The 25,429-nt window shown below is 42.4% G+C and overlaps 1 protein-coding gene across 1 annotated transcript; it reads left to right on the top strand.

Annotated features, from left to right (window-relative positions):
• The first annotated feature begins 13,694 nt into the window (after positions 1-13,694).
• LOC116408577 (cell wall protein DAN4-like) lies at positions 13,695-20,040 on the top strand. The gene is made up of 6 exons (XM_031896174.1): positions 13,695-13,771; positions 17,557-17,880; positions 17,965-18,222; positions 18,380-18,492; positions 18,586-18,805; positions 19,892-20,040. The coding sequence occupies exons 1-6, from the start codon at positions 13,723-13,725 to the stop codon at positions 20,038-20,040; spliced, it is 1,113 nt and encodes a 370-aa protein (XP_031752034.1). The 5' UTR covers positions 13,695-13,722.
• The last annotated feature ends 5,389 nt before the right edge of the window (positions 20,041-25,429 follow it).

Genomic DNA, 25,429 nt, shown 5'->3' with positions numbered 1-25,429 from the left:
AGGTAGAAGGGACCGGTGAGTGCCAAGTGCAACACGTAGTATAAATGCAGGGTCAGCTTCATATATGATACCCCTGAAGATATGGCAGTATAATAGTGATGGGCAAAATAATTCGCCAGGCACGGATTCTTTGCAGCGAATTTCCAAGTTTCGCCATTGGTGGATTATTTAATGAAACAGGCATTAAATACAGGGTCAGCTTCATGTATGATACCCCGGAACACATTGTAGTATAAATACAGGGTCAGCTTCATGTATGATACCCCAGAACACATTGTAGTATAAAATTTTCTTAATTGAACCCTATCAACAGAGAGATTAGTCGCCAATGATAGATCTCTGCTATCGTGGAGGACTAATCTTTCCGATGTGCCTTTCCAATGGCAACAAAGGGAATCGCCGGTGGAAAGGTCTACGCATCTCTGACGTTGCCCAAAGTTGCCTGAAGGAGGAAACTTTGCACGACTTCAGAAAACCAAAGAGTAAGCCTTTCCACCGACATTTCCCTTTATTGCCAGGGGAAAGGCACATCGTTGAGATCTATCTGATCTCTCCATAGGATATTAGGAGGTAATTCCAGGGTTCAGGTTACAGAAACCTTAGACATACTGTAAATGTACAATGTTCTGGGTAAAAACATGGTGAATTGTGTTCCAAATTGCACCTTGAATAATGCACTTGCAGTCATTATGACCCTTTGTGGCTGCTGACTTGTGATTGTGACCTAAGACAATTGCCTCCCTAATCGATACTTGTTCAGATATCACTCATTTTGTTTGCCAACATAGTCCCTTCATGTGATTTAGTATTAATAACCGTTATATCTGCTCAAGGCAACTCTTGTTGCAAGGTGTTTGTATGTTTTTCTTAGGTTTCCTTCCACACTTCAAAACCATGAAGTCAGACTGATGGGATTAAAGTGGGCCCTGCATCATCTGTTTTGGTCACCACCACCTCCGTATCCATTCTCTCTTCTTCAGTCAGTCCATTCTGCCTTTCTTCTCTCCATCTGGTGCCCATAGCTCTTCTCTTAAAGACTTCAGTTCTGCTCCTCAGTCTATAATCAATAAAGAATCACGTTTTTAAAGAAAGGGTTGGGCAGTTAAACAGCCGGTAGTATGAGGAGTTGCGGGTACTTACCAAACATGTTTATTTGTGGCCAATGTGTGTTGTGTAAAACAATATTATGAGCAGCTTTGGTGCCAAGGGAAACAGAGCACTAAATGAGCTTATAATAGCACACATGCCACTGCAAGTCACATGGGAATGAGTATATAGACCGGCCATGGAAGAACAAAGGAGAAAAATAGAGAGAAAAAAGATGCACACTTATCAATCTTCATACAAATTCCTATTCCCCTTGTTGTTGCAGCCGACGCATTAAGATTATTGCAAGTTCGCTCACACTTTCATGTGAATCAGATGCAATTATGCTGAAACTTTTTGAAGTTCAGTTGGCGTCATTTCCACGATGCAGGGGGCTGTGGGGAACTTGGAGCTCCTGTCTGGATTGGAGGTGGCAGTAGCTCAAGGGAGATGCACTCAGTTTGGAACAGAAGGTAGAAGGGACCGGTGAGTGCCAAGTGCAACACGTAGTATAAATGCAGGGTCAGCTTCATGTATGATACCCCTGAAGATATGGCAGTATAATAGTGATGGGCAAAATAATTCGCCAGGCACGGATTCTTTGCAGCGAATTTCCAAGTTTCGCCATTGGTGGATTATTTAATGAAACAGGCATTAAATACAGGGTCAGCTTCATGTATGATACCCCAGAACACATTGTAGTATAAATGCAGGGTCAGCTTCATGTATGATACCCCAGAACACATTGTAGTATAAATGCAGGGTCAGCTTCATGTACGATACCCCAGAACACATTGTAGTATAAAATTTTCTTAATTGAACCCTATCAACCCAGATATTATCACTGCAAGGTGCTGGTGCTGTATAAATAGAGGCTACTTGTGTACTGCCCATTTCCTACTTTATTCTGAGGATATAGAGGCTATTGCTTTTGCCTACAGCAGGATCCCCAACCTTTCTTACTCGTGAGCCACAGTCAAATATAAAAAGACTTGGGGAGCAACACAAGCACCATAAAAGTTCATGAAGGAGCCAAATAAGGGCTGTGATTGGCTATTAGGGGCCTCTATGCACCCTATCAGCTTACAGGGGCTTTATTTGGTAGGAAATCTTGTTTTTATTCAACCAAAACTTGCCCCCAAGTCAGGAATTCAAAAATAACTCCCTGGTTTGGGGGCACTGAGAGCAACACCCAAGGGGTTGGGGAGCAACATGTTCCCCCCGAGCCACTGGTTGGGGATCACTGGTCTACAGGGTCCCCTCCAGTCCCGGTGCCTACACCCGCTCTAGCTATGCCTATAAAATCCTTATTTAGCCTATGATGCTCATTTACTTCTCCTATCAGTCCAGACCATTCCAGTATAAGCAGAGCAAACAAATATAACATGCTTACTCGAAAATTAATGCAGAATAAACAAAGTCATTGACGACACTGAAAGCTTTACATTACAAGTGAAGTATAGCGCAACCCAGAAATAGCAGGCTGGCTGACACCCACTGCTCACCAACAATGTACTAATGCCCCGAGGGCTGTAAGAGCATTTAGTAAGAACATAAAGCAAATTGCTTTTGAGGAATATTTATAAACATGTTGGTGCTGATAACTTACAGGCAGCGCCCTTGCAAGAGTCCATTCATATAATGGCATAAGCCAAGGTAAGAGAGATGGCGCACATGTGGCCCTTCATCAGGACAAACAGATCCACAGAGCGAGACAGTATTTCGGCACCGAGTTAGTTGATAGTGTAAACAACATGATTCCCTTTTTGAATTTTTTAGCTCTTTGTTCAGCAGCTCTCCAGTTTGGAATTTCTGCAGCTATCTGGTTGCTAGGGTCCAAATTACCGTAGCAACCAGGGAGCGGTTTGAATGAGAGACTGATATATTTATCGACGAGGACCTGAATACAAAAATAAGTAATAAAAAGTAACAATAACAACAAGACTGCGGCCTCACAGAGCAAAAATTTATGGGCTGGCGGGGTCAGTGACCCCCATTTGGAAGCTTGAAAAAGTCAGAAGAAGAAGGCAAATAATTCAAAAACTATGAAAAAAAATGAAAGCCAATTGAAAAGTTGCTAAGAATTGGCCATATTAAAAGTTAACGTGAATTAACAGATGAAAAGTTAATAATAAAAGTTACCATAAGTTGCAATATGAATAAAGTAACACAGGAAGAGCACATCAGGCAAAATGTGCAATTCAGCTTATAGAGTAACCACATAGAGCCCCCCCCTTTATTTTTGGGGTGCAGAAATGTGCCTGAACATAAGGCAACGGGAAATGAAGCAGCACAAAGGCAATGGCTCATTGAGGCAGAGTGGTACAACTGTATCAAGATACTGAATCCACTATGATTCCCATCGGAGAAGTGGCAAGATCCTTTTCCCACCCCTATACAGGGGCGTTGGCGAGTCCATTGTCATATATAGTGAATAAAGTGCCCCCTATTGTAACATATAGGGATATTATAAGCCCTGAGGAGTTCCTTATAATATATAGTGAATAAAGTGCCCCCTATTGTAACATATAGGGATATTATAAGTCCCAGAGGGGTTCCTTATAATATATAGTGAATCAAGTACCCCCTATTGTAACATATAGGGATATTATAAGCCCCGAGGAGTTCCTTATAATATATAGTGAATAAAGTGCCCCCTATTGTAAAATATAGGGATATTATAAGTCCCCGAGGGGTTCCTTATAATATATAGTGAATAAAGTGCCCCCTATTGTAACATATAGGGATATTATAAGCCCTGAGGAGTTCCTTATAATATATAGTGAATAAAGTACCCCCTATTGTAACATATAGGGATATTATAAGCCCCCGAGGAGTTCCTTATAATATATAGTGAATAAAGTGCCCCCTATTGTAACATATAGGGATATTATAAGCCCCCGAGGAGTTCCTTATAATATATAGTGAATAATGTACCCCCTATTGTAACATATAGGGATATTATAAGCCCCCGAGGAGTTCCTTATAATATATAGTGAATAAAGTGCCCCCTATTGTAACATATAGGGATATTATAAGTCCCCGAGGAGTTCCTTATAATATATAGTGAATAAAGTACCCCCTATTGTAACATATAGGGATATTATAAGTCCCCGAGGAGTTCCTTATAATATATAGTGAATAAAGTACCCCTATTGTAACATATAGGGATATTATAAGCCCCCGAGGAGTTCCTTATAATATATAGTGAATAAAGTGCCCCTATTGTAACATATAGGGATATTATAAGTCCCTGAGGAGTTCCATGACCATATAAAAGCACAAGGTCGAACTCAGAGGTGACTTCTAATGTACTCATATTTTACAACAGGGGGACTGTATTTATTATAATATACAAGTTTTAGTGAGCCATGTGACAGAAATGACATCACTAAGTTCCAATTATAACTGATGACATCACTAAGCACCGTTTATAAGGATATAATTTACAGTTCCCATAGGGAAATGACCCAACTGTATATTATATGCATATAAATGTAGGCAGAGAGCGCCCCATTGTTAGGTCTTATATAATAGCAAATATATTGGCCTCTTTCATGGTAAGGGAATTGTTCTTGTATAGTTTATGAGTATATGGTTTATGAAGGCAACAAGATGCCCATTGGTTTATTTAGAGCCTTTGCGAGGTCAGTGACATTCACAAAGTTGACTGAAATAATTTGTCATGTTTTGGAGTTGAACTTGGCATTTTGAAGGCCGGAAAACATTTTTTTTGCTCAGAAAAAAAGATGTTTATGTTCTTGGTGTCAAGTGATGAGACGTAAGGGTTCGTCAAATGGTATCAAAGTTGACTACTACTTGGTTATAGGGAATGGGAAAGCTGAAAGCTGAATGCCCAAAAGTTGGGTACAGAGAAGAAGAAAGCACCGTGAGTAGAGGGGGGTTGGCAGCATTGGAAGAGTTGCAACATCAGACACGGGTCCCTCTCTGGTTCTCCACCCCTGGACTTGTGACAGCTCTCTGAGTGACAGGTCCACTTTCCCTTTTAGATACCAGCTTGGAACAAAGACTCAGAGCACTCACTGATGGATGCTTCTTATGGATCTAATACAGTGTCTCTATTGCAGGAAGTGACCATGGAAATTACAGAAATTAGGCAAAAGATCATTGCTGAACTGGAGATTCACAAAAGAGCAAAACTGTATTAGGAAAGGGGGGTCTCTGGAAAGTTTGGAAGTAATTATTTCCATACAAGCAGGAGTTGGACCAGGCAGGTAAGTGACTACGGTAGGTTCAAGATGAGGAATACTGTGGTTTGTTGAGTATGCTAGTCAGGAAACGCAGAAACGTAACCCAGGAATCCTTCGACAATATAAGAAAGTCCAAAAATCAAGCCCAGATGACCCAGAAGTCCTACATCAGTTCTCTACACAAGTCCTACATCAGTGACCTTCATCAGTTACCTCCACGAATCCTTCATCAGTGACCTACATCAGTCCCCTGCACAAGTCCTACATCAGTGACCTTCATCAGTTCCCTCCACGAGTCTTTCATCAGTGTCCTACATCAGTTCCCTGCACAAGTCCTACATCAGTGACCTTCATCAGTTCCCTCCACGAGTCTTTCATCAGTGTCCTACATCAGTTCCCTGCACAAGTCCTACATCAGTGACCTTCATCAGTTCCCTCCACGAGTCCTTCATCAGTGTCCTACATCAGTTCCCTGCACAAGTCCTATATCAGTGACCTTCATCAGTTCCCTCCACGAGTCCTTCATCAGTGTCCTACACACAAGTCCTACATCAGTGACCTTCATCAGTTCCCTCCACAAGTCTTTCATCAGTGTCCTACATCAGTTCCCTGCACAAGTCCTACATCAGTGACCTTCATCAGTTCCCTGCACAAGTCCTACATCAGTGACCTTCATCAGTTCCCTGCACAAGTCCTACATCAGTGACCTTCATCAGTTCCCTGCACAAGTCCTACATCAGTAACCTTCATCAGTTCCCTCCACGAGTCCTACATCAGTGCCCTATACGAGTCCTATATCAGTGCCCTATACGAGTCCTATATCAGTGCCCTATACGAGTCCTATATCAGTGCCCTATACGAGTCCTATATCAGTGTCCTATACGAGTCCTATATCAGTGTCCTATACGAGTCCTATATCAGTGCCCTATACGAGTCCTATATCAGTGCCCTATACGAGTCCTATATCAGTTCCCTCCACGAGTCCTATATCAGTGCCCTATACGAGTCCTATATCAGTGCCCTATACGAGTCCTATATCAGTGCCCTATACGAGTCCTATATCAGTGCCCTATACGAGTCCTATATCAGTGCCCTATACGAGTCCTATATCAGTGCCCTATACGAGTCCTATATCAGTGCCCTATACGAGTCCTATATCAGTGTCCTATAAAAGACTTATATCAGTGCGCTTTAAGCAACTCCAAAAGAAACTTGACATGTTGCAAGGTGATGTTAGGCTTAGGTGTGTTTGCAACTTCTCACCCATAGAAAAATAATGGTGGCCATATCTTGTATAACCCTATAAGTTAAAATGTATATTTATTATATAATTTTTGAAGAGGAATAAAATACACTTGGGAAGTTTACTGAGGAACAAAAATGATAACTGGATCTTTATTTATATCCATCATCAACGGAGACATAATTATAGAAATAATAATAATAGTACTCCTGAGGTCTGTACTGATATATCTCTTATTCCTGGTTAATATGGATCCATCCACACCTACATAACACACCAACAATAAAATAAGTCTAAATGATTTGCCTTTCCCTGGTCAAAATTCCTGGCAGTATTTTATCACCCCCGCTATAAAAACTTTATCCTGCCCATCAGTAATTATATAGTGATTGGCCAATGGGCCAATGAGCCAAAAGCCCTCAGAATAATATTTATGTTGGGTTACCTGCTGGACTGTATAATAACCAGTAGAGCCCTAAAGCGTTTCCTTGGGCTTGTCCTTTCTACTTGGCAAGTTACTACTGCTCTGAGCCAAGCAAAGCTTATTTGCAGAATACATGAAGAAGACAAGCTGACAGCTGGCACTCACCATTAAATGCACCTACATTCTAGAGACACACATGCATTGTACATTGTTATATTTGTAACAGCTTAAGCCCCCATGTCGCTCAGACTATTACCTACATCAGCCCTAGAGGCTCGATTAGCATTTATTCCAAAATGTGAAAAATCTACATTATGCATTGTTTAGAGAGCAATTATGTTATTATACATTATGAGAAATTCTTTATAATAGCACAAAGAATGTGTCACCCTTGTCATGTAGTAGGGACGTGCAAGCAAACCTGTCCTTGACAGCCTCTGATCAGACAGGACTGGGATAGACAGGACTGGGACAGACAGGACTGGGATAGACAGGGCCGGGACAGACAGGACTGGGACAGACAGGACTGGGATAGACAGGACTGGGACAGACAGGACCGGGACAGACAGGACTGGGACAGACAGGACTGGGACAGACAGGACTGGGATAGACAGGACTGGGACAGACAGGACTGGGACAGACAGGACTGGGATAGACAGGACTGAGATAGACTGGACTGGGACAGACAGGACTGGGACAGACAGGACTGGGATAGACAGGACTGGGACAGACAGGACTGGGACAGACAGGACTGGGATAGACAGGACTGGGACAGACAGGACTGGGATAGACAGGACTGAGATAGACTGGACTGGGACAGACAGGACTGGGACAGACAGGACTGGGATAGACAGGACTGGGACAGACAGGACTGGGACAGACAGGACTGGGACAGACAGGACTGGGACAGAGAGGACTGGGACAGACAGGACTGGGACAGACAGGACTGGGACATACAGGACTGGAATAGACTGGACTGGGACAGACAGGACTGGGACAGGCAGGACTGGGATAGACTGGACTGGGATAGACTGGACTGGGACAGACAGGACTGGGATAGACAGGACTGGGATAGACTGGACTGGGACAGACAGGACTGGGACAGACAGGACTGGGACAGACTGGACTGGGACAGACAGGACTGGGACAGACTGGACTGGGACAGACAGGACAGGGACAGACAGGACTGGGACAGACTGGACTGGGATAGACTGGACTGGGACAGACAGGACTGGGACAGACAGGACTGGGATAGACTGGACTGGGATAGACTGGACTGGGATAGACTGGACTGGGATAGACAGGACTGGGACAGACAGGACTGGGATAGACAGGACTGGGACAGACAGGACTGGGACAGACAGGACTGGGATAGACAGGACTGGGATAGACAGGACTGGGACAGAGAGGACTGGGACAGAGAGGACTGGGACAGAGAGGACTGGGACAGAGAGGACTGGGACAGACAGGACTGGGATAGACAGGACTGGGACAGACTGGACTGGGATAGACAGGACTGGGACAGACAGGACTGGGATAGACAGGACTGGGACAGACAGGACTGGGACAGACAGGACTGGGATAGACAGGACTGGGACAGACAGGACTGGGACAGACAGGACTGGGATAGACAGGACTGGGACAGACAGGACTGGGACAGACAGGACTGGGATAGACTGGACTGGGACAGACAGGACTGGGACAGACAGGACTGGGATAGACAGGACTGGGACAGAGAGGACTGGGACAGACAGGACTGGGACAGACAGGACTGGGACAGACAGGACTGGGATAGACAGGACTGGGACAGAGAGGACTGGGACAGACAGGACTGGGATAGACAGGACTGGGATAGACAGGACTGGGATAGACTGGACTGGGATAGACAGGACTGGGATAGACAGGACTGGGACAGACAGGACTGGGATAGACAGGACTGGGACAGACTGGACTGGGACAGACAGGACTGGGATAGACAGGACTGGGATAGACAGGACTGGGACAGACTGGACTGGGATAGACTGGACTGGGATAGACTGGACTGGGATAGACAGGACTGGGATAGACAGGACTGGGACAGACAGGACTGGGATAGACAGGACTGGGACAGACTGGACTGGGATAGACTGGACTGGGACAGACTGGACTGGGACAGACAGGACTGGGATAGACAGGACTGGGATAGACAGGACTGGGATAGACAGGACTGGGATAGACAGGACTGGGATAGACAGGACTGGGACAGACTGGACTGGGATAGACAGGACTGGGACAGACTGGACTGGGATAGACTGGACTGGGATAGACTGGCCTGGGATAGACTGGCCGGGACAACCTCCTGACGAAGGGTGTGCCCCTACGAATCATTGATCAAAGATGGTCACAATAAATGAGTTACGTTCCCAAACTGCATATACCTAGTGTGTGCGGCTCTGTTACAATTTCATCTGCTTTTAAAGTTAGAAACCTTCTGCCCTACCTACTGTAGGTAAGTTTTCTCTCCCCTCTCTAACAAAGGTATTGTTATAGTCTAATAGTAGAAACAAGCCGAGCAACTATACCTACCAATATTTCTATAATTGCTCCTTACCACACATTTGACAACTACATAGTACAGCTATAGAATTTATTATCCACAATGCTCAGGACCTGGGCTTTTCTGGATAAAGGGTCTTTCCGTAATTTGAATCACCAGACTCTGCTAAAAGTTATATAAACATCAACTAATTAATTGTTTTGCAACCAATGTGGATTCATGGAGCCTAGTTGGGATCAAGTACAGGTACTGTTTTATTATTACAGAGAAAAGGGAATCATTTAACCATTAAATAAACCCAATAGGGCTGTTCTGCCCCCAATAAGGGGTAATTATATCTTAGTTGGGATCAAGTACAGGTACTGTTTTATTATTACAGAGAAAAGGGAATCATTTAACCATTAAATAAACCCAATAGGACTGTTCTGCCCCCAATAAGGGGTAATTATATCTTAGTTGGGATCAAGTACAGGTACTGTTTTATTATTACAGAGAAAAGGGAATCATTTAACCATGAAATAAACCCAATAGGGCTGTTCTGCCCCCAATAAGGGGTAATTATATCTTAGTTGGGATCAAGTACAGGTACTGTTTTATTATTACAAAGAAAAGGGAATCATTTAACCATGAAATAAACCCAATAGGGCTGTTCTGCCCCCAATAAGGGGTAATTATATCTTAGTTGGGATCAAGTACAGGTACTGTTTTATTATTACAGAGAAAAGGGAATCATTTAACCATGAAATAAACCCAATAGGACTGTTCTGCCCCAATAAGGGGTAATTATATCTTAGTTGGGATCAAGTACAAGGTACTGTGTTATTATTAAAGAGAGAAAGGAAGTCATTTTTAAAAATTAAAATTTTTCGATTTAAATGGAGTCTATGGGAGATGGCCTTCCCAAAATTTGGAGCTTTCTGGATAACAAGTTTCTAGAGACTATAAGCAGGAACTGAAGGTATTTAGAATGTCTAGATCACTCCCTGCATCCAATTAGTAATGAGCGAATCTGTGCAGATTCGCCGAAAACTAAGCAAAACCACTAAAAAAAAATCTTTTCCCATAATCTTACCGTATAATAAAACATTGCTTGCTGAAACCAAGATTTCTCATCACGTGCGCTTTTCTATGGAATAAGAGTCAGCTGGCTTTTTTACAGACCTTGGGGCCCATTTACTTACTCACGAACGGGCCGAATGCGGCCGATTGCGTTTTTTTTCGTAATGATCGGTATTTTGCGATTTTTTCGGAAAATTATCGCGACTTTTTCGTTACCAATACGATTTTTGCGGAAAAACGCGAGTTTTTCGTAGCCATTCCGAAAGTTGCGATTTTTCGTAGCGTTAAAACTTGCGCAAAACGTTGCGCCTTTTAAGTTTTAACGCTACGAAAAAAGCGCAACTTTTCGCGCAAGTTTTAACGCTACGAAAAAATCGCAACTTTCGGAATGGCTACGAAAAACTCGCGTTTTTTCGCGCAAATCGTATTGGTAACGAAAAAATCGCGATAATTTCCGAAAAGTCGTAAAGGCGCCGAAAAAAATCGCAAAAAATACGAAAAAGTCGCAACATGTTCGTTTTCCAATCGGAATTCTTCCAATTCGGTCGGAATTCGTGTCTTAGTAAATCAGCCCCCTTGTGTTTATTTTTACTTGTTGATTATAACACCTCTATGGCATCACCTGGACCATATCTGTGTTTTGCCAAAACAATATGCAAGTACCCGGCTGAAACAAACAAAAATAATGTTTATGATGAGATTGTTTTGAAAAACAAGATTAATACATCCTATGGACTCATATTATATTAGATATTTCTTGCTTTTTGCGCCATTTGCTATTATATGACACCAACCAACAAGGGAGTTTGCCACCCCAACCCAAATGGTCACTATCATTTATTTACATAGCCCAGAAAGTTACACATTGCTTTATCATATATTATGGCAAACAGGGGTGTTACAATAATTTAACAAACAAGGATTACAGAGTAAAAATCGTGTGGGAGGGCCCTGCTCACAAGAACTTACAGTAGGGCGACAGGTGAAAAGGAGAAATAAGGGTAAAAGACAGAGACAGTGTTGGAAGGGATGCACCAAATCCAGGATTCAGCCTTCATCAACAAGATTCAGATTTGGCCGAATCCACGCTCTTGTCCGAATCGAATCCGAATCCCTAAAATCACACGACTTTTTGTCACATAAACACAGAAGTTGAAAATTTTTTGCTGGGCGTTACGTGCGTTGGACTCTTGAACCTTCCATATCCTAATTTACAAAAGCAAATTAGGATTTGGTTCAGTATTCGGGTGAATCTTTTACGAAGGATTTGGGGTTCGGCCGAATCCGGAAATAGTTGATTCAGTGCATCCAAACTGCCTGCTCTGCTTTTATTGCAATTAGGGATGCACCAAACCCAGTTTTTTGGGTTCAGCCGAATCCCCAAATCCATCCCAAGGGATTTGGCCAAATACCATACTGGATCCGAATCTTAGTAAGCATATACTAATTAGGATCCAGAAGACGTAAACGTTGCCGAAATTGTTTTCACTTCCGTCCATGTGGAAATTTAACTCTTCAGATTCAGCTGAATCCGAACCCTGCCGAAAAAGGCCGAATCCTGGCCGAATACCGCACCGAATCCTGAATTCGGTGCATCCCTAATTTCAATGATATAAATAGATATTGCTAGAAATACATAAATGCCCAATGTATAGCTGTATAGCGACAATGAGAAAGCATTGGAAAGGCCACTGTCGGATCTGTTTCTGTTCATTTTTCATCACTAGTGATGAGCAAAATCTTTTGCTAGGCTTGGATTCGCAGCGAATTTCCACGTTTTGTCATTGTCGGATTTGTTTGCGAAACCGGGCAAAGATTTGCAGAAAAAGTTGCAAAACACGTAAAGTGAAGCTCATCAAAAAAAATTGTTGCATGCTTCCACCTCACTACGTGTCTAGTCTAGAGATGTAGTGAACTGTTTGCCGGCGAACTAATTCGCACGAACATCGGGTGTTCGCAAGTTTGCGAACTTTTCGCGATGTTCGCGATTTGGGTTCGCCTTAGGCGTTTTTCCGCTGCATTTTTTCTCGGCCTAAAAATGCCGCACAAGCCACACATGGCGTTTTTCAGCCTAGTACTGGTGACGTAAGCAAATCCCGTTTCCATGGTGCTAATAGTGCGAAATAGCAAAAAACGCTGCGTATTTCCGCTAGGTCTGTCAGCTGCCTTTGCGTATACATAGGAATAGCTTGTGTTTTTACGCAACGCTGTGTCAACAAAGTATTTTTCAGAGAAATTTTTGCCCTTGATCCCCCTCCTGCATGTCACTGTCCAGGTCGTGGCACCCTTTCAACAACTTTAAAAAATTTCTGGCCAGAAATGGCTTTTCTAGGTTTTAAAGTTCGCCTTCCCATTGAAGTCTATGGGGGTTCGCAAATTTCGCGAACTTTCGCACTTTTTGGCGTAAGTTCGCGAACGGGTTCGCAAACTTTTTTTTGGAGGTTCACTACATCCCAAGTCTAGTCCACCCAAACCCCATTTTGCTGGAAGCTGTGCCTATTTCATGACTATCTAGGCCCATTTCTTTGACAGGGCCCCTTTGGCAGGACTCCTACTTGTGCCCCATAACATCTTGCCTAGATTTGGACCAGGGATTTACAAGTGTAATATGAAATACAGCGGCACATTAAGTTAAATGAATATATTGATACAAATGCAGACACTTTGGCACCCCCACAAAATGAATATTAATGCCCATAGTCAATATAAGACTAAGGTAGGATTGTCCTTGCCTCCGAGCTGAGTGACGAATCATTTGGTTCCAATATTATCCCTTTACATTTAAGACTTCAGAATGAAACAATAAAGAGAGAAATACCATGACTTCTCTAGGTTGGGTGGATTGACGTTGACTGTTAGAAAAAAAAAACAATAAACAAGAAAACACTTACATAAACCCAACTGCAGATCACATGGGCATAAGGTGCAGGTGGATAGTTGTTATAGGGCTTTCTACTGCCTTTTTGTTCGTGTCAATGATTCACAAAATTAACCGAAGTGCAAAACAGGTTTGTCTGTTCAGCCAAAGTTTCCCATTCAAGGGATGCTGATTGGCCCAGGAGCCTCTCCCCTTTATTTCACAGCTTTTTAAGCTCGTGGATAGCAGAACGGCATGCCAGAGGAACGTTAGGTGCTGCTGAAGGTGTGAGGAGCAGAACCAACCATGGCACGATGGAGATGGATCTATTTATTCACTTTGCTTGCCATCTGTGGTAAGTGTATATTCATTTCATTTCATAACCCAACCAAAGGCAAAAGTACTATCTTAGGGCATGATAAATCTCTACATTTTTGGATGATTTGTTTTTCTTTAACCGGAGCAGAACCTCTGTATATATAAGAAGCATAATACGGGTAGAGCTCCTTCAGAATGAACTTCATCATTTAGTCAGTTAAGGGCTGGTTTACAAGTTTTATTCTTTGAAAAATCAGATACAAATTGAAGTTGTGTTATTTTTTTTCAATTTGCACATTATTTATTATCAGGAAATATGTAATAGATCAGTAGGTTTGTTATATCTACTAGACATGTTATTAGTATAACCATTACAAAAAAAATGCTGAGAAAGAATAGTGGAATATTGTGAGATGCCGTTGCTTCTCAGTAATATCTAAAATAATAACGGGGAAACTTCAGTGGAATAAAAATCAAAGCTAAAATTGCTTATTCAAGTTTGAGTTGTTGAAATTTGTCGGTCAAAAAAAAATTTCATTTCATTTTTTGAGTTTTTTTAAACAGTACCAATTTGTTGAAATGAATGGAATAATGTGATTTTTGGTGCATTTGAGTTCTTTTTCTTGATGTCACATGATTGGGTTTGTACTTCAAGTTGTTTCAGAATAAAGCTCGGAATTGAGATTTTGATGATATTGAGTTTCTATGCATTTGTTTGTGAAAAAAAACCCTGAAAATATTTGAATTTGAATAATTCTGCCACCCAGTTAAAATGATGTTGCTGATATATGAATCTGGTTATAGTGGGGAAGGTTTTTTAAAGATTTTATGTCACAAAGAAATGATGGATATGGAATATTAGCACGGAGCAGATGATGTAGATCATGAGATGCAAAGTGGCTTCTCTTTATAATGGCAGTTCGCCAGCAATTATTCTTTGTCAAAATGAATTCTTGTGCTATAGGTAAATTGTTGAATATTTACAGTTTTGTACAGTTAAAGGAACAGTATACGCCCCTTTTCAACATGAGCTCAATGAATAGGGCTTGTGCTGAACATACATTTTGCTTATTGTTTTAACTAAGAAATACCTGTATCTATAGATATATCAGCCAGTTTCACTTTAGCACTTCTTGTCGTGTCTAGTCCCAAAGAACTTTAAAGGTGCTGCTAAAACAAATTACCAGTCCACAGTGAAGCCCCCAATAATGAGCTGCTCAAAAAGGCTGCTGCTTAGATAAAGGAGAGTTCTGTTTGTTTAAAGATAGGGAAAGTTAGGAAAGATAGGGAAGATAGGGAAGATTGGGAAGATAAGGAAAGATAGGGAAAAATTGGGAAGATAGGGAAAGATTGGGAAGATAAGTAAAGATAGGGAAGATAAGGAAAGATAGGGAAGATAGGAACGATAGGGGAAGATCGGGAAGATAGGGAAAGATTGGGAAGATAAGGAAAAAAAGGGAAAGGTTGGGAAGATAAGGGAAGATAGGGAAAGAGAGGGAAAGATTGGGAAGATAAGGAAAGATATGGAAAGATTGGGAAGGTAGAGAAAGATTGGGAAGATAAGGAAAGATAGGGAAAGATTGGGAAGATAAGGGAAGATAGGGAAAGTTAGGGAAGATAAGGAAAGATAGGGAAAGATTGGGAAGATAAGGAAAGATAGGGAAAGATAGGTAAGATAGGGAAGATAGGAAAGATAGGGAAAGATTGGGAAGATAAGGAAAGATAGGGAAAGATTGGGAAGGTAGGGAAAGATTGGGAAGATAAGGGAAGATAGGAAAGATAGGGAAAGATAGGGAAAGATTGGGAAGATAAGGAAAGATAGGGAAAGATTGGGAAGGTAGGGAAAGATTGGGAAGATAAGGAAAGATAGGGGAAGATTGGGAAGATAAGGGAAGATAGGGAAAGATTGGGAAGATAAGGAAAGATAGGGAAAGATTGGGAAGATAAGGAAAGATAGGGAAAGATAGGAAAGATAGGGAAAGATTGGGAAGATAAGGGAAGATAGGGAAAGATAGGGAAAGATTGGGAAGATAAGGGAAGATAAGGGAAGATAAGGAAAGATACGGAAAGATAAGGAAGATAGGGAAGATAAGGAAGATAGGGAAGATAATGAAAGATAGGGAAGATAGGGAAAGATAGGAAAGATAGGAAAGATAGGGAAGATAAGGGAAGATTGGGAAGATAAGAAAAAATAGGACAGATAGGGAAAAATTGGGAAGATAAGGAAAGATAGGGAAAGATTGGGAAGATAAGGGAAGATAGGGAAAGATAGGGAAAGATTGGGAAGATAAGGAAAGATAGGAAAGATAGGGAAGATAAGGGGAGATTGGCAAGATAAGGAAAGAAAGGAAAGATTGGGAAGATAAGGGAAGATAGGGAAAGATAGGAAAGATAGGGAAAGATTGGGAAGATAAGGAAAGATAGGGAAGATTGGGAAGATAAGGAAAGATAGGGAAGATAGGGAAAGATTGGGAAGATAAGGAAAGATAGGGAAAGATAGGGAAAGATTGGGAAGATAAGGGGAGATAGGGAAAGACAGAAAAGATAGGGAAAGATTGGGAAGATAAGGAAAGATAGGGAAAGATTGGGAAGGTAGGGAAAGATTGGGAAGATAAGGAAAGATAGGGAAAGATTGGGGAGATAAGGGAAGATAGGAAAGATAGGGAAAGATAGGGAAAGATTGGGAAGATAAGGAAAGATAGGGAAAGATTGGGAAGATAAGGGAAGATAGGAAAGATAGGGAAAGATTGGGAAGATAAGGAAAGATTGGGAAAGATAGGAAAGATAGGGAAAGATTGGGAAGATAAGGGAAGATAGGGAAAGATTGGGAAGATAAGGAAAGATAGGAAAGATAGGGAAGATAGGGAAAGATAAGGAAACATGGGGAATATAGGGAAGATAGGGAAAGATAGGGAAGATAAGGAAAGATAGGAAAGATAGGGAAAGATTGGGAAGATAAGGGAAGATATGGAAAGATAGGGAAAGATAAGGAAGATAGGGAAGATAAGGAAGATAGGGAAGATAAGGACAGATAGGGAAAGATAGGGAAGATAAGAGAAGATAGAGAAGATAGGGAATGATAGGGAAGATAAGGAAGATTAGGAAGAAAAGGAAGATAAGGAAGATAGGGAAAGATGGGGAAAGATAGGGAAGATAGGGAATGACCATGAAATAAACCCAATAGGGCTGTTCTGCCCCCAATAAGGGGTAATTATATCTTAGTTGGGATCAAGTACAGGTACTGTTTTATTATTACAGAGAAAAGGGAATCATTTAACCATTAAATAAACCCAATAGGGCTGTTCTGCCTCCAATAAGGGGTAATTATATCTTAGTTGGGATCAAGTACAGGTACTGTTTTATTATTACAGAGAAAAGGGAATCATTTAACCATTAAATAAACCCAATAGGGCTGTTCTGCCCCAATAAGGGGTAATTATATCTTAGTTGGGATCAAGTACAGGTACTGTTTTATTATTACAGAGAAAAGGGGAATCATTTAACCATTAAATAAACCCAATAGGGCTGTTCTGCCCCCAATAAGGGGTAATTATATCTTAGTTGGGATCAAGTACAGGTACTGTTTTAGAAAAGGGCCGTGCTAAGTTACATATGGCACCCTATGATTACTGATGATGACCTTGATTTTCTTAACCTAGAATTCAGCACATTTTATTTGTGATAGACTTTGAGTAGGTTGTCACCCAGGACTGGTTCTATAACGTAGCAAGTCAGAACGTTGAGTTTAGTGTTGCCCAGGTATAAGCAGCAGGCCCTACATGCAAGACCTCAGAGTTTCTGACTTGTTTTTTTATATTCCAGATATTTGCAAGGCACAAAGCACTCAATGCATATGTTCGTCTCCGGTAACCTCAATCACCACAGCTTTCACGACTACGACTTCATCTACAAGCACCATGACTAGTCTGGCAACGACCACAACTAATCCCACATCTACTTCTCTCTCACCCACAACACTACCTACAACTTCGACTACTACAACTCAAGTTACAAGCACTAGCAGTACAGTCCCAACAACTACAACTGCCCCAACATCTACTGCAGCCTCATCCACAACAACTACAAGTAGTGCTGCAACAACAACCGCAGCTACAAGTAGTATTGCAACAACAATATCTGCATGTGGTGAGTTACTAGTATATGTTACATGTGGCAAGTTGGTACCACTGCTGGTCATAGAGTTCTAATGTGTCCTTTGTTTATTTGCAGCACAAGCAACTGTGTCTATTCAGCTGGTCCAAGTGTCTAGCGACCAAATCCAGGTCATTCCTGTTGCACAAAATGGACCAACTGGAGCTCAGTTCAACGTGACACTGTCACAGGGCAATTCAGTTGTAAATTCTAGCGCCACAACATCGGGCTCCACGGTCACATTTCCCAGCCTGCTCCCTGCCACTCAGTATACCATCACGGTGAAGCAACTGTCTTGTCCCAACAATGCTGATACCTCCAACAATGTTACCACAGGTATGGGTCTTATGGTTTAAAAAAAAAAAAAAAAAAAAATCAATTTATCCATTATTAAGTCCATAAGAGACTGTAAATGCCACATAGCATGTAAAAATTGCAATTGAAAAAAAAATGATCAAAGTCACCCATCAGGCTCCTGTTTGTCTACCTACAGCCGGACAAGTAATTGCAGCGGCAGTCAAGATACAGAATATTCCATTTACGGCTGATATGAGCAATACAAGCAGCCCGGCGTACACAAGTTTTGCAACTAGCTTCATTGCAAGTGTGAGTAGAAGAGACTGCTATTGGGCTAAGGTAGTCACATGGGTGTAGTTTGCACCAGGTCAATAATCCCTCCCTCTTTTCTGCGACTTTCAGCTAATACAGAGCTTGCCGGCTGACATCCAAGCCTTGATTGCTTCGGGACAATTGGTTATCAACATAAACAGTCTCACTAACGGAAGCATCATCGTCAGCTTTACCATAGTCGCTAGCCCGTCGGCGAATCTGACAGTGAGCAACGTGTCGCAGTCATTCACCACCGCCCTCACCAACAACACCAACTATACTGTCGACCCAGCATCCCTCAATTTTACAGGTACAGACAATTCGCCAACTTGGCCAAAGACCAAAATTCTATCTTCCATGCCAGATTTTAGTAAGTCACTCCCCATCTCCATATTGTACTTCCTAACAATGACCTTTAGAAAATTATAATACAGGTATTGGACCCCTTATCCAGAAACCCATTATCCAGAAAGTCCCAAATTACAGAAAGGCTATCTCCCATAGACTTCATTTTATTCAAATAATTCACATTTTTAAAAATGATTTCCTTTTTCTCTGTAATAATAAAACAGTACCTGTACTTGATCCCAACTAAGATATAATTACCCCTTATTGGGGGCAGAACAGCCCTATTGGGTTTATTTCATGGTTAAATGATTCCCTTTTCTCTGTAATAATAAAACAGTACCTGTACTTGATCCCAACTAAGATATAATTACCCCTTATTGGGGCAGAACAGCCCTATTGGGTTTATTTAATGGTTAAATGATTCCCTTTTCTCTGTAATAATAAAACAGTACCTGTACTTGATCCCAACTAAGATATAATTACCCCTTATTGGGGGCAGAACAGCCCTATTGGGATTATTTAATGGTTAAATGATTCCCTTTTCTCTGTAATAATAAAACAGTACCTGTACTTGATCCCAACTAAGATATAATTACCCCTTATTGGGGGCAGAACAGCCCTATTGGGTTTATTTAATGGTTAAATGATTCCCTTTTCTCTGTAATAATAAAACAGTACCTGTACTTGATCCCAACTAAGATATAATTACCCCTTATTGGGGGCAGAACAGCCCTATTGGGTTTATTTCATGGTTAAATGATTCCATTTTCTCTGTAATAATAAAACAGTACCTGTACTTGATCCCAACTAAGATATAATTACCCCTTATTGGGGGCAGAACAGTCCTATTCCCAAAATTACCCATTGGAAAATGATAATATAGTCTTCTTCACCCCCAATCCCACCCATTTTTACTAGTTTCCAGATCTCTGTAGAACCCTTTCTGTTCAGACCATCCCTGTGCCTAACTGGGTGCTGAATACTCGGGGTCAGTAGATAACTATACGTCTTTATTATATTCTGACTGTTCCTTACTCTCTCCCTACAGCCCAAAACTTGTGTGCTACAGCAAACCCATGTTCTGTAAATGCCAACTGCACTTCCATCAATGGAGTAGCCAGCTGCCAGTGCCTGTCTGGGTTCAATGACACCAGTCCCAGTGTTCCCGGGATCACCTGCGTAGGTAAGAGGAAATGATGGGTTGTTGACAGTAAGAGTGACCAACTTATATTTTTTATATTGGTACAGTGCTACTACACCTTCCTCCAGTTTCACAAGGATAATGCAGAGATGTTACTATCTCCATGTGATCAGTCATGATATTCCAGTCTTGGGATACTAGAATGGTAGAATGGCAAAAAGCCTTCAAATGCCAGAACTGGATCTTTACCTGATGAAATGAAGGTAGTTGACATCTCTGTAAGCCATGGATGCTGAGATACTCCACCCAGTTGGAGTAAATGTTGGCGGTTGTAGCCACAGGCTGGGTGGGGCAGCTCAGCATTTGTATTTTAGCTTGGCAGGTAATGTTTATTGAGAATGATAAGAAAGGATTAACATACAAACTCTCTTGCAATCATTCATCCCTACCTTGTTGCAACTTTTTTACTGGCAGCCATAACTACTACTACTACTACACCGGCTACTACAGCTCAGCCTACAAGCACCACTTCTTCTGTTCCAACAACTACTGCCTCCTCAGCCTCGACAACTACTACAACACCAACTACTACAGCTCAGCCTACAAGCACCACTTCTTCTGTTCCAACAACTACTGCCTTCTCAGCCTCGACAACTACTACAACACCAACTACTACAGCTCAGCCTACAAGCACCACTTCTGCTCCAACAACTACTGCCTCCTCAGCCTCAACAACTACTACAACACCAACTACTACAGCTCAGCCTACAAGCACCACTTCTGCTCCAACAACTACTGCCTCCTCAGCCTCAACAACTATTACAACACCAACTACTACAGCTCAGCCTACAAGCACCACTTCAGCTCCAACAACTACTGCCTCCTCAGCCTCAACAACTACTACAGCTCAGCCTACAAGCACCACTTCTGCTCCAACAACTACTGCCTCTTCAGCCTCGACAACTACTACAACACCAACTACTACAGCTCAGCCTACAAGCACCACTTCTTCTGCTCCAACAACTACTGCCTCTTCAGCCTCAACAACTACTACAACACCAACTACTACAGTTCAGCCTACAAGCACCACTTCTGCTCCAACAACTACTGCCTCCTCAGCCTCGACAACTACTACAGCTCAGCCTACAAGCACCACTTCTTCTGCTCCAACAACTACTGCCTCTTCAGCCTCAACAACTACTACAACACCAACTACTACAGTTCAGCCTACAAGCACCACTTCTTCTGCTCCAACAACTACTGTCTCCTTAGCCACAACAACTACTACAACAACACCAACGACCACAGTTCAGCCTACAAGCACCACTTCTGCTCCGACAACTACTGCCTCCTCAGCCTCAACAACTACTACAACACCAACTACTACAGCTCAGCCTACAAGCACCACTTCTGCTCCGACAACTACTGCCTCCTCAGCCTCAACAACTACTACAGCTCAGCCTACAAGCACCACTTCTCTTCCAACAACTACTGCCTCCTCAGCCTCAACAACTACTACAACACCAACTACTACAGCTCAGCCTACAAGCACCACTTCTGCTCCGACAACTACTGCCTCCTCAGCCTCAACAACTACTACAGCTCAGCCTACAAGCACCACTTCTGCTCCGACAACTACTGCCTCCTCAGCCTCAACAACTACTACAACACCAACTACTACAGCTCAGCCTACAAGCACCACTTCTGCTCCGACAACTACTGCCTCCTCAGCCTCAACAACTACTACAGCTCAGCCTACAAGCACCACTTCTCTTCCAACAACTACTGCCTCCTCAGCCTCAACAACTACTACAACACCAACTACTACAGTTCAGCCTACAAGCACCACTTCTGCTCCGACAACTACTGCCTCCTCAGCCTCAACAACTACTACAGCTCAGCCTACAAGCACCACTTCTGTTCCAACAACTACTGCCTCCTCAGCCTCAACAACTACTACAACACCAACTACCACAGCTAAGCCTACAAGCACCACTTCTGCTGTTCCAACAACTACTACCTCCTCAGCCTCAACAACTACTACAACACCAACTACCACAGCTCAGCCTACAAGCACCACTTCTGCTCCTCCAACAACTACCTCATCTACTGCAGCCTCATCCACAACAACTACCACAACTATAAGTAGTGCTACAACAACAATAGCTGCATGTGGTGAGTAACTAATATATGTTGTCTGTTGTAATACTACTTGCCATAGAGCTCTAATGTGTCACTTTCTTATTTGCAGCACAAGCAACTGTATCTATTCAGTTGGTCCAAGTGTCTAGCGGTCAAATCCAGGTCATGCCTATTGGTAAAAATGGACCCTCAGGAGCTCAGTTCAACGTGACACTGTTACAGGGCAACTCAGTTGTAAATTTTAGCGCTTCGTCAGGTTCCGTGGTCACATTTCCCAGCCTGCTCCCTTCCACTCAATATACCATCACTGTGAAGCAACTGTCTTGTCCGAACAGAGCTGATACCACCTACAGTGTTACCACAGGTATGGTTCTTATGGTATTTAATAACAAATAATCAATTGAAATGGGTTCTACTCAAAAACTACATTGACGTACCTTAATTTAAGGTGTATCACAATATTAAGTTGTCACTTTCCTGCCTCTAAAGTTACAAATGTTATTGAGTAGAATTCCAGTGCTGTGTGTGTGCCAGCTAAATATCATGATGTGTGCACCTAATTTCACCAATTTAGGTACATCCCCTTTAATTAAAGGTGATGTAAAGCCTGCTGCACTGCACGGCTCAATCAAACGTTACAGCTGTTGCTGGACTACAAATCCCAGAATAATGTAACATATAATGAAGGGTGAGTGGTGCTACAACCAGGGCCAGATTTTAAAGGAGAAGGAAATGCATTATGGCATTTTACAGCCAATAGATTAGTCATATTAGTGCAAGAAAGCTTTACCATTCCTGAGTAAACAACCCTAGAAACTCCCTCTGTTTGTTTAAGATAGCAACTGCCATTTTAGCTTGGTCTCAGTAGCTTCTGTGCTGCAGCTCTAGCTGCTGGTAGCAGGGAGGGGGAGCAAATTCTAATGGGAGGGGGAGCAGAAGAGAGTAGGAGAGAGAGGACCAAACTGAGCAGACTCCTGCCCATGCCCTGAAGAAAGGAAGACAAGGAAGTCTGACACTGAAAAACATGTGTACAAAAAAGACAAAAAGGAATCCTGTGTTTCTTTTGATAGAGGACTCTGTCAGTGCTTATGGCTTTAGTTACATAGACCGAGAGATTTAAATAGTCAAAATCTCCTGTCCAGTCCCCAGTGCATCATGCCGCCCCCCCATCTTTGCCACCCTCGGCCCAGACCTTTGGGGCCTGCCCACAAATTCGGGGCTGACTACAACTGGTCTGTTTTAAAGCAGCACTAGTAACAGCAGCTCAAGGCTAATAAGCCCTTTATGACCATTAGGGACTATACTTGGCATTGGTGCCAAACTCACCATAGCAGGTGAAACAGGCATATAGAGGCTGCATAGAACACTTTTCTCTTACAAATGATAAAAGTCACCCATCAGGCTCCTGTTTGTCTACCTACAGCCGGACAAGTATTTGCTGCGGCAGTCAGGATACTGAATACTCCATATACTTCTGATATGAGCAATACAAGCAGCCCGGCGTACATAAATTTTGCAACTAGCTTCATTGCAGATGTGAGTAGAAGAGACTTCTATTGGACTAAGTAAGTCACATGGGTGTAGTTTGCGTCAGGTCTATAATCTCTCCCTCTTTTTTGTTCAGCTGATAAAAAACTTGCAGGCTGCCTTGCAGGCCCTTATTGCTTTGGGGCAAATGCGCATCAACATAAACAGTCTCACTAACGGAAGCATCATCGTCAGCTTCACCATAGTCACTAGCCCGTCGGCTAATCTGACAGTGAGCAACGTGTCGCAGTCATTCACCGCCGCCCTCAACAGCAGCACCAACTATACTGTCGACCCAGCATCCCTCAGTGTTACAGGTACAGACAATTCGCCAACTTGGTTCATGGGATAATGAAGTCCTTATGTGTTTTGATCGTATGAAGAACAGAGAAGAAGACCTTAGAGCAGTTGCCATCTATCTTTTTGAGTTTGAAAGGACCGAAAGCCTATCTTCCTTCCCAGATTTTAGTCTCCATTTTGTATCTCCATATTGTATTTCCCAACATGACCCATTGGAAACTGATAATATAGTCTTCTTCACCCCCAATACCACCCAATTCCAGACTCCGTAGAACCCTTTCTGTTCAGACCATCCATGTCCCTAACTGGGTGCTGAATGCTCAGGGTCCATTGCTAACTATGCATCTGTATTATGTTTTTGACTTTCCTTACTCTCTCCCTACAGCTCAAAATGCGTGTGCTACAGCCAATCCATGTTCTGTAAATGCCTCCTGTACCTCCCTAAATGGAATTGCCAGCTGCCAGTGCCTGTCTGGGTTCAATGACACCAGTCCCAGTGTTCCTGGGATAACCTGCGTAGGTAAGAGGAAATGATTGGTTGTTGAAAGGGAGGGGTATTTAGGATCAACTTATATTTTTTTGCATTTGTTCAGTGCTACCTACATTACACCTTCCTCTGACTCTGGTCCATTATCCACAGAATCTATTGTATCAATGAATACTACAACGCTACCTCCAAGTAATCTTACTACAGCCACTCCCGCATCCAATGCAACTACAGTAGGAATGAATACCACAACTCTACCTCCAAGCAACACTACTACAATTGCAAATATCTCGACCACTCCCCCATCCAACGCAACTACAGTAGCAATGAATACCACAACTCTACCTCCAAGCAACACTACTACAATTGCAAATATCTCAACCACTCCTCCATCCAATGCAACTACAGTAGCAATGAATACCACAACTCTACCTCCAAGCAACACTACTACAATTGCAAATATCTCGACCACTCCCCCATCCAACGCAACTACAGTAGCAATGAATGCCACAACTCTACCTCCAAGCAACACTACTACAATTGCAAATATCTCGACCACTCCCCCATCCAATGCAACTACAATAGCAATGAATACCACAACTCTACCTCCAAGCAACACTACTACAATTGCAAATATCTCGACCACTCCTTCATCCAACGCAACTACAATAGCAATGAATACCACAACTCTACCTCCAAGCAACACTACTACAATTGCAAATATCTCGACCACTCCTTCATCCAACGCAACTACAATAGCAATGAATACCACAACTCTACCTCCAAGCAACACTACTACAATTGCAAATATCTCGACCACTCCCCCATCCAATGCAACTACAGTAGCAATGAATACCACAACTCTACCTCCAAGCAACACTACTACAGTTGCAAATATCTCGACCACTCCTTCATCCAACGCAACTACAATAGCAATGAATACCACAACTCTACCTCCAAGCAACACTACTACACTTGCAAATATCTCG

Source organism: Xenopus tropicalis, chromosome 2, assembly GCF_000004195.4.
Source record: "Xenopus tropicalis strain Nigerian chromosome 2, UCB_Xtro_10.0, whole genome shotgun sequence".
Classification (NCBI taxonomy): Eukaryota; Metazoa; Chordata; class Amphibia; order Anura; family Pipidae; genus Xenopus; species Xenopus tropicalis.
The sequence above is the reverse complement of the archived record's forward strand: the minus strand, read 5'-3'. Positions and strand labels throughout refer to the sequence as shown.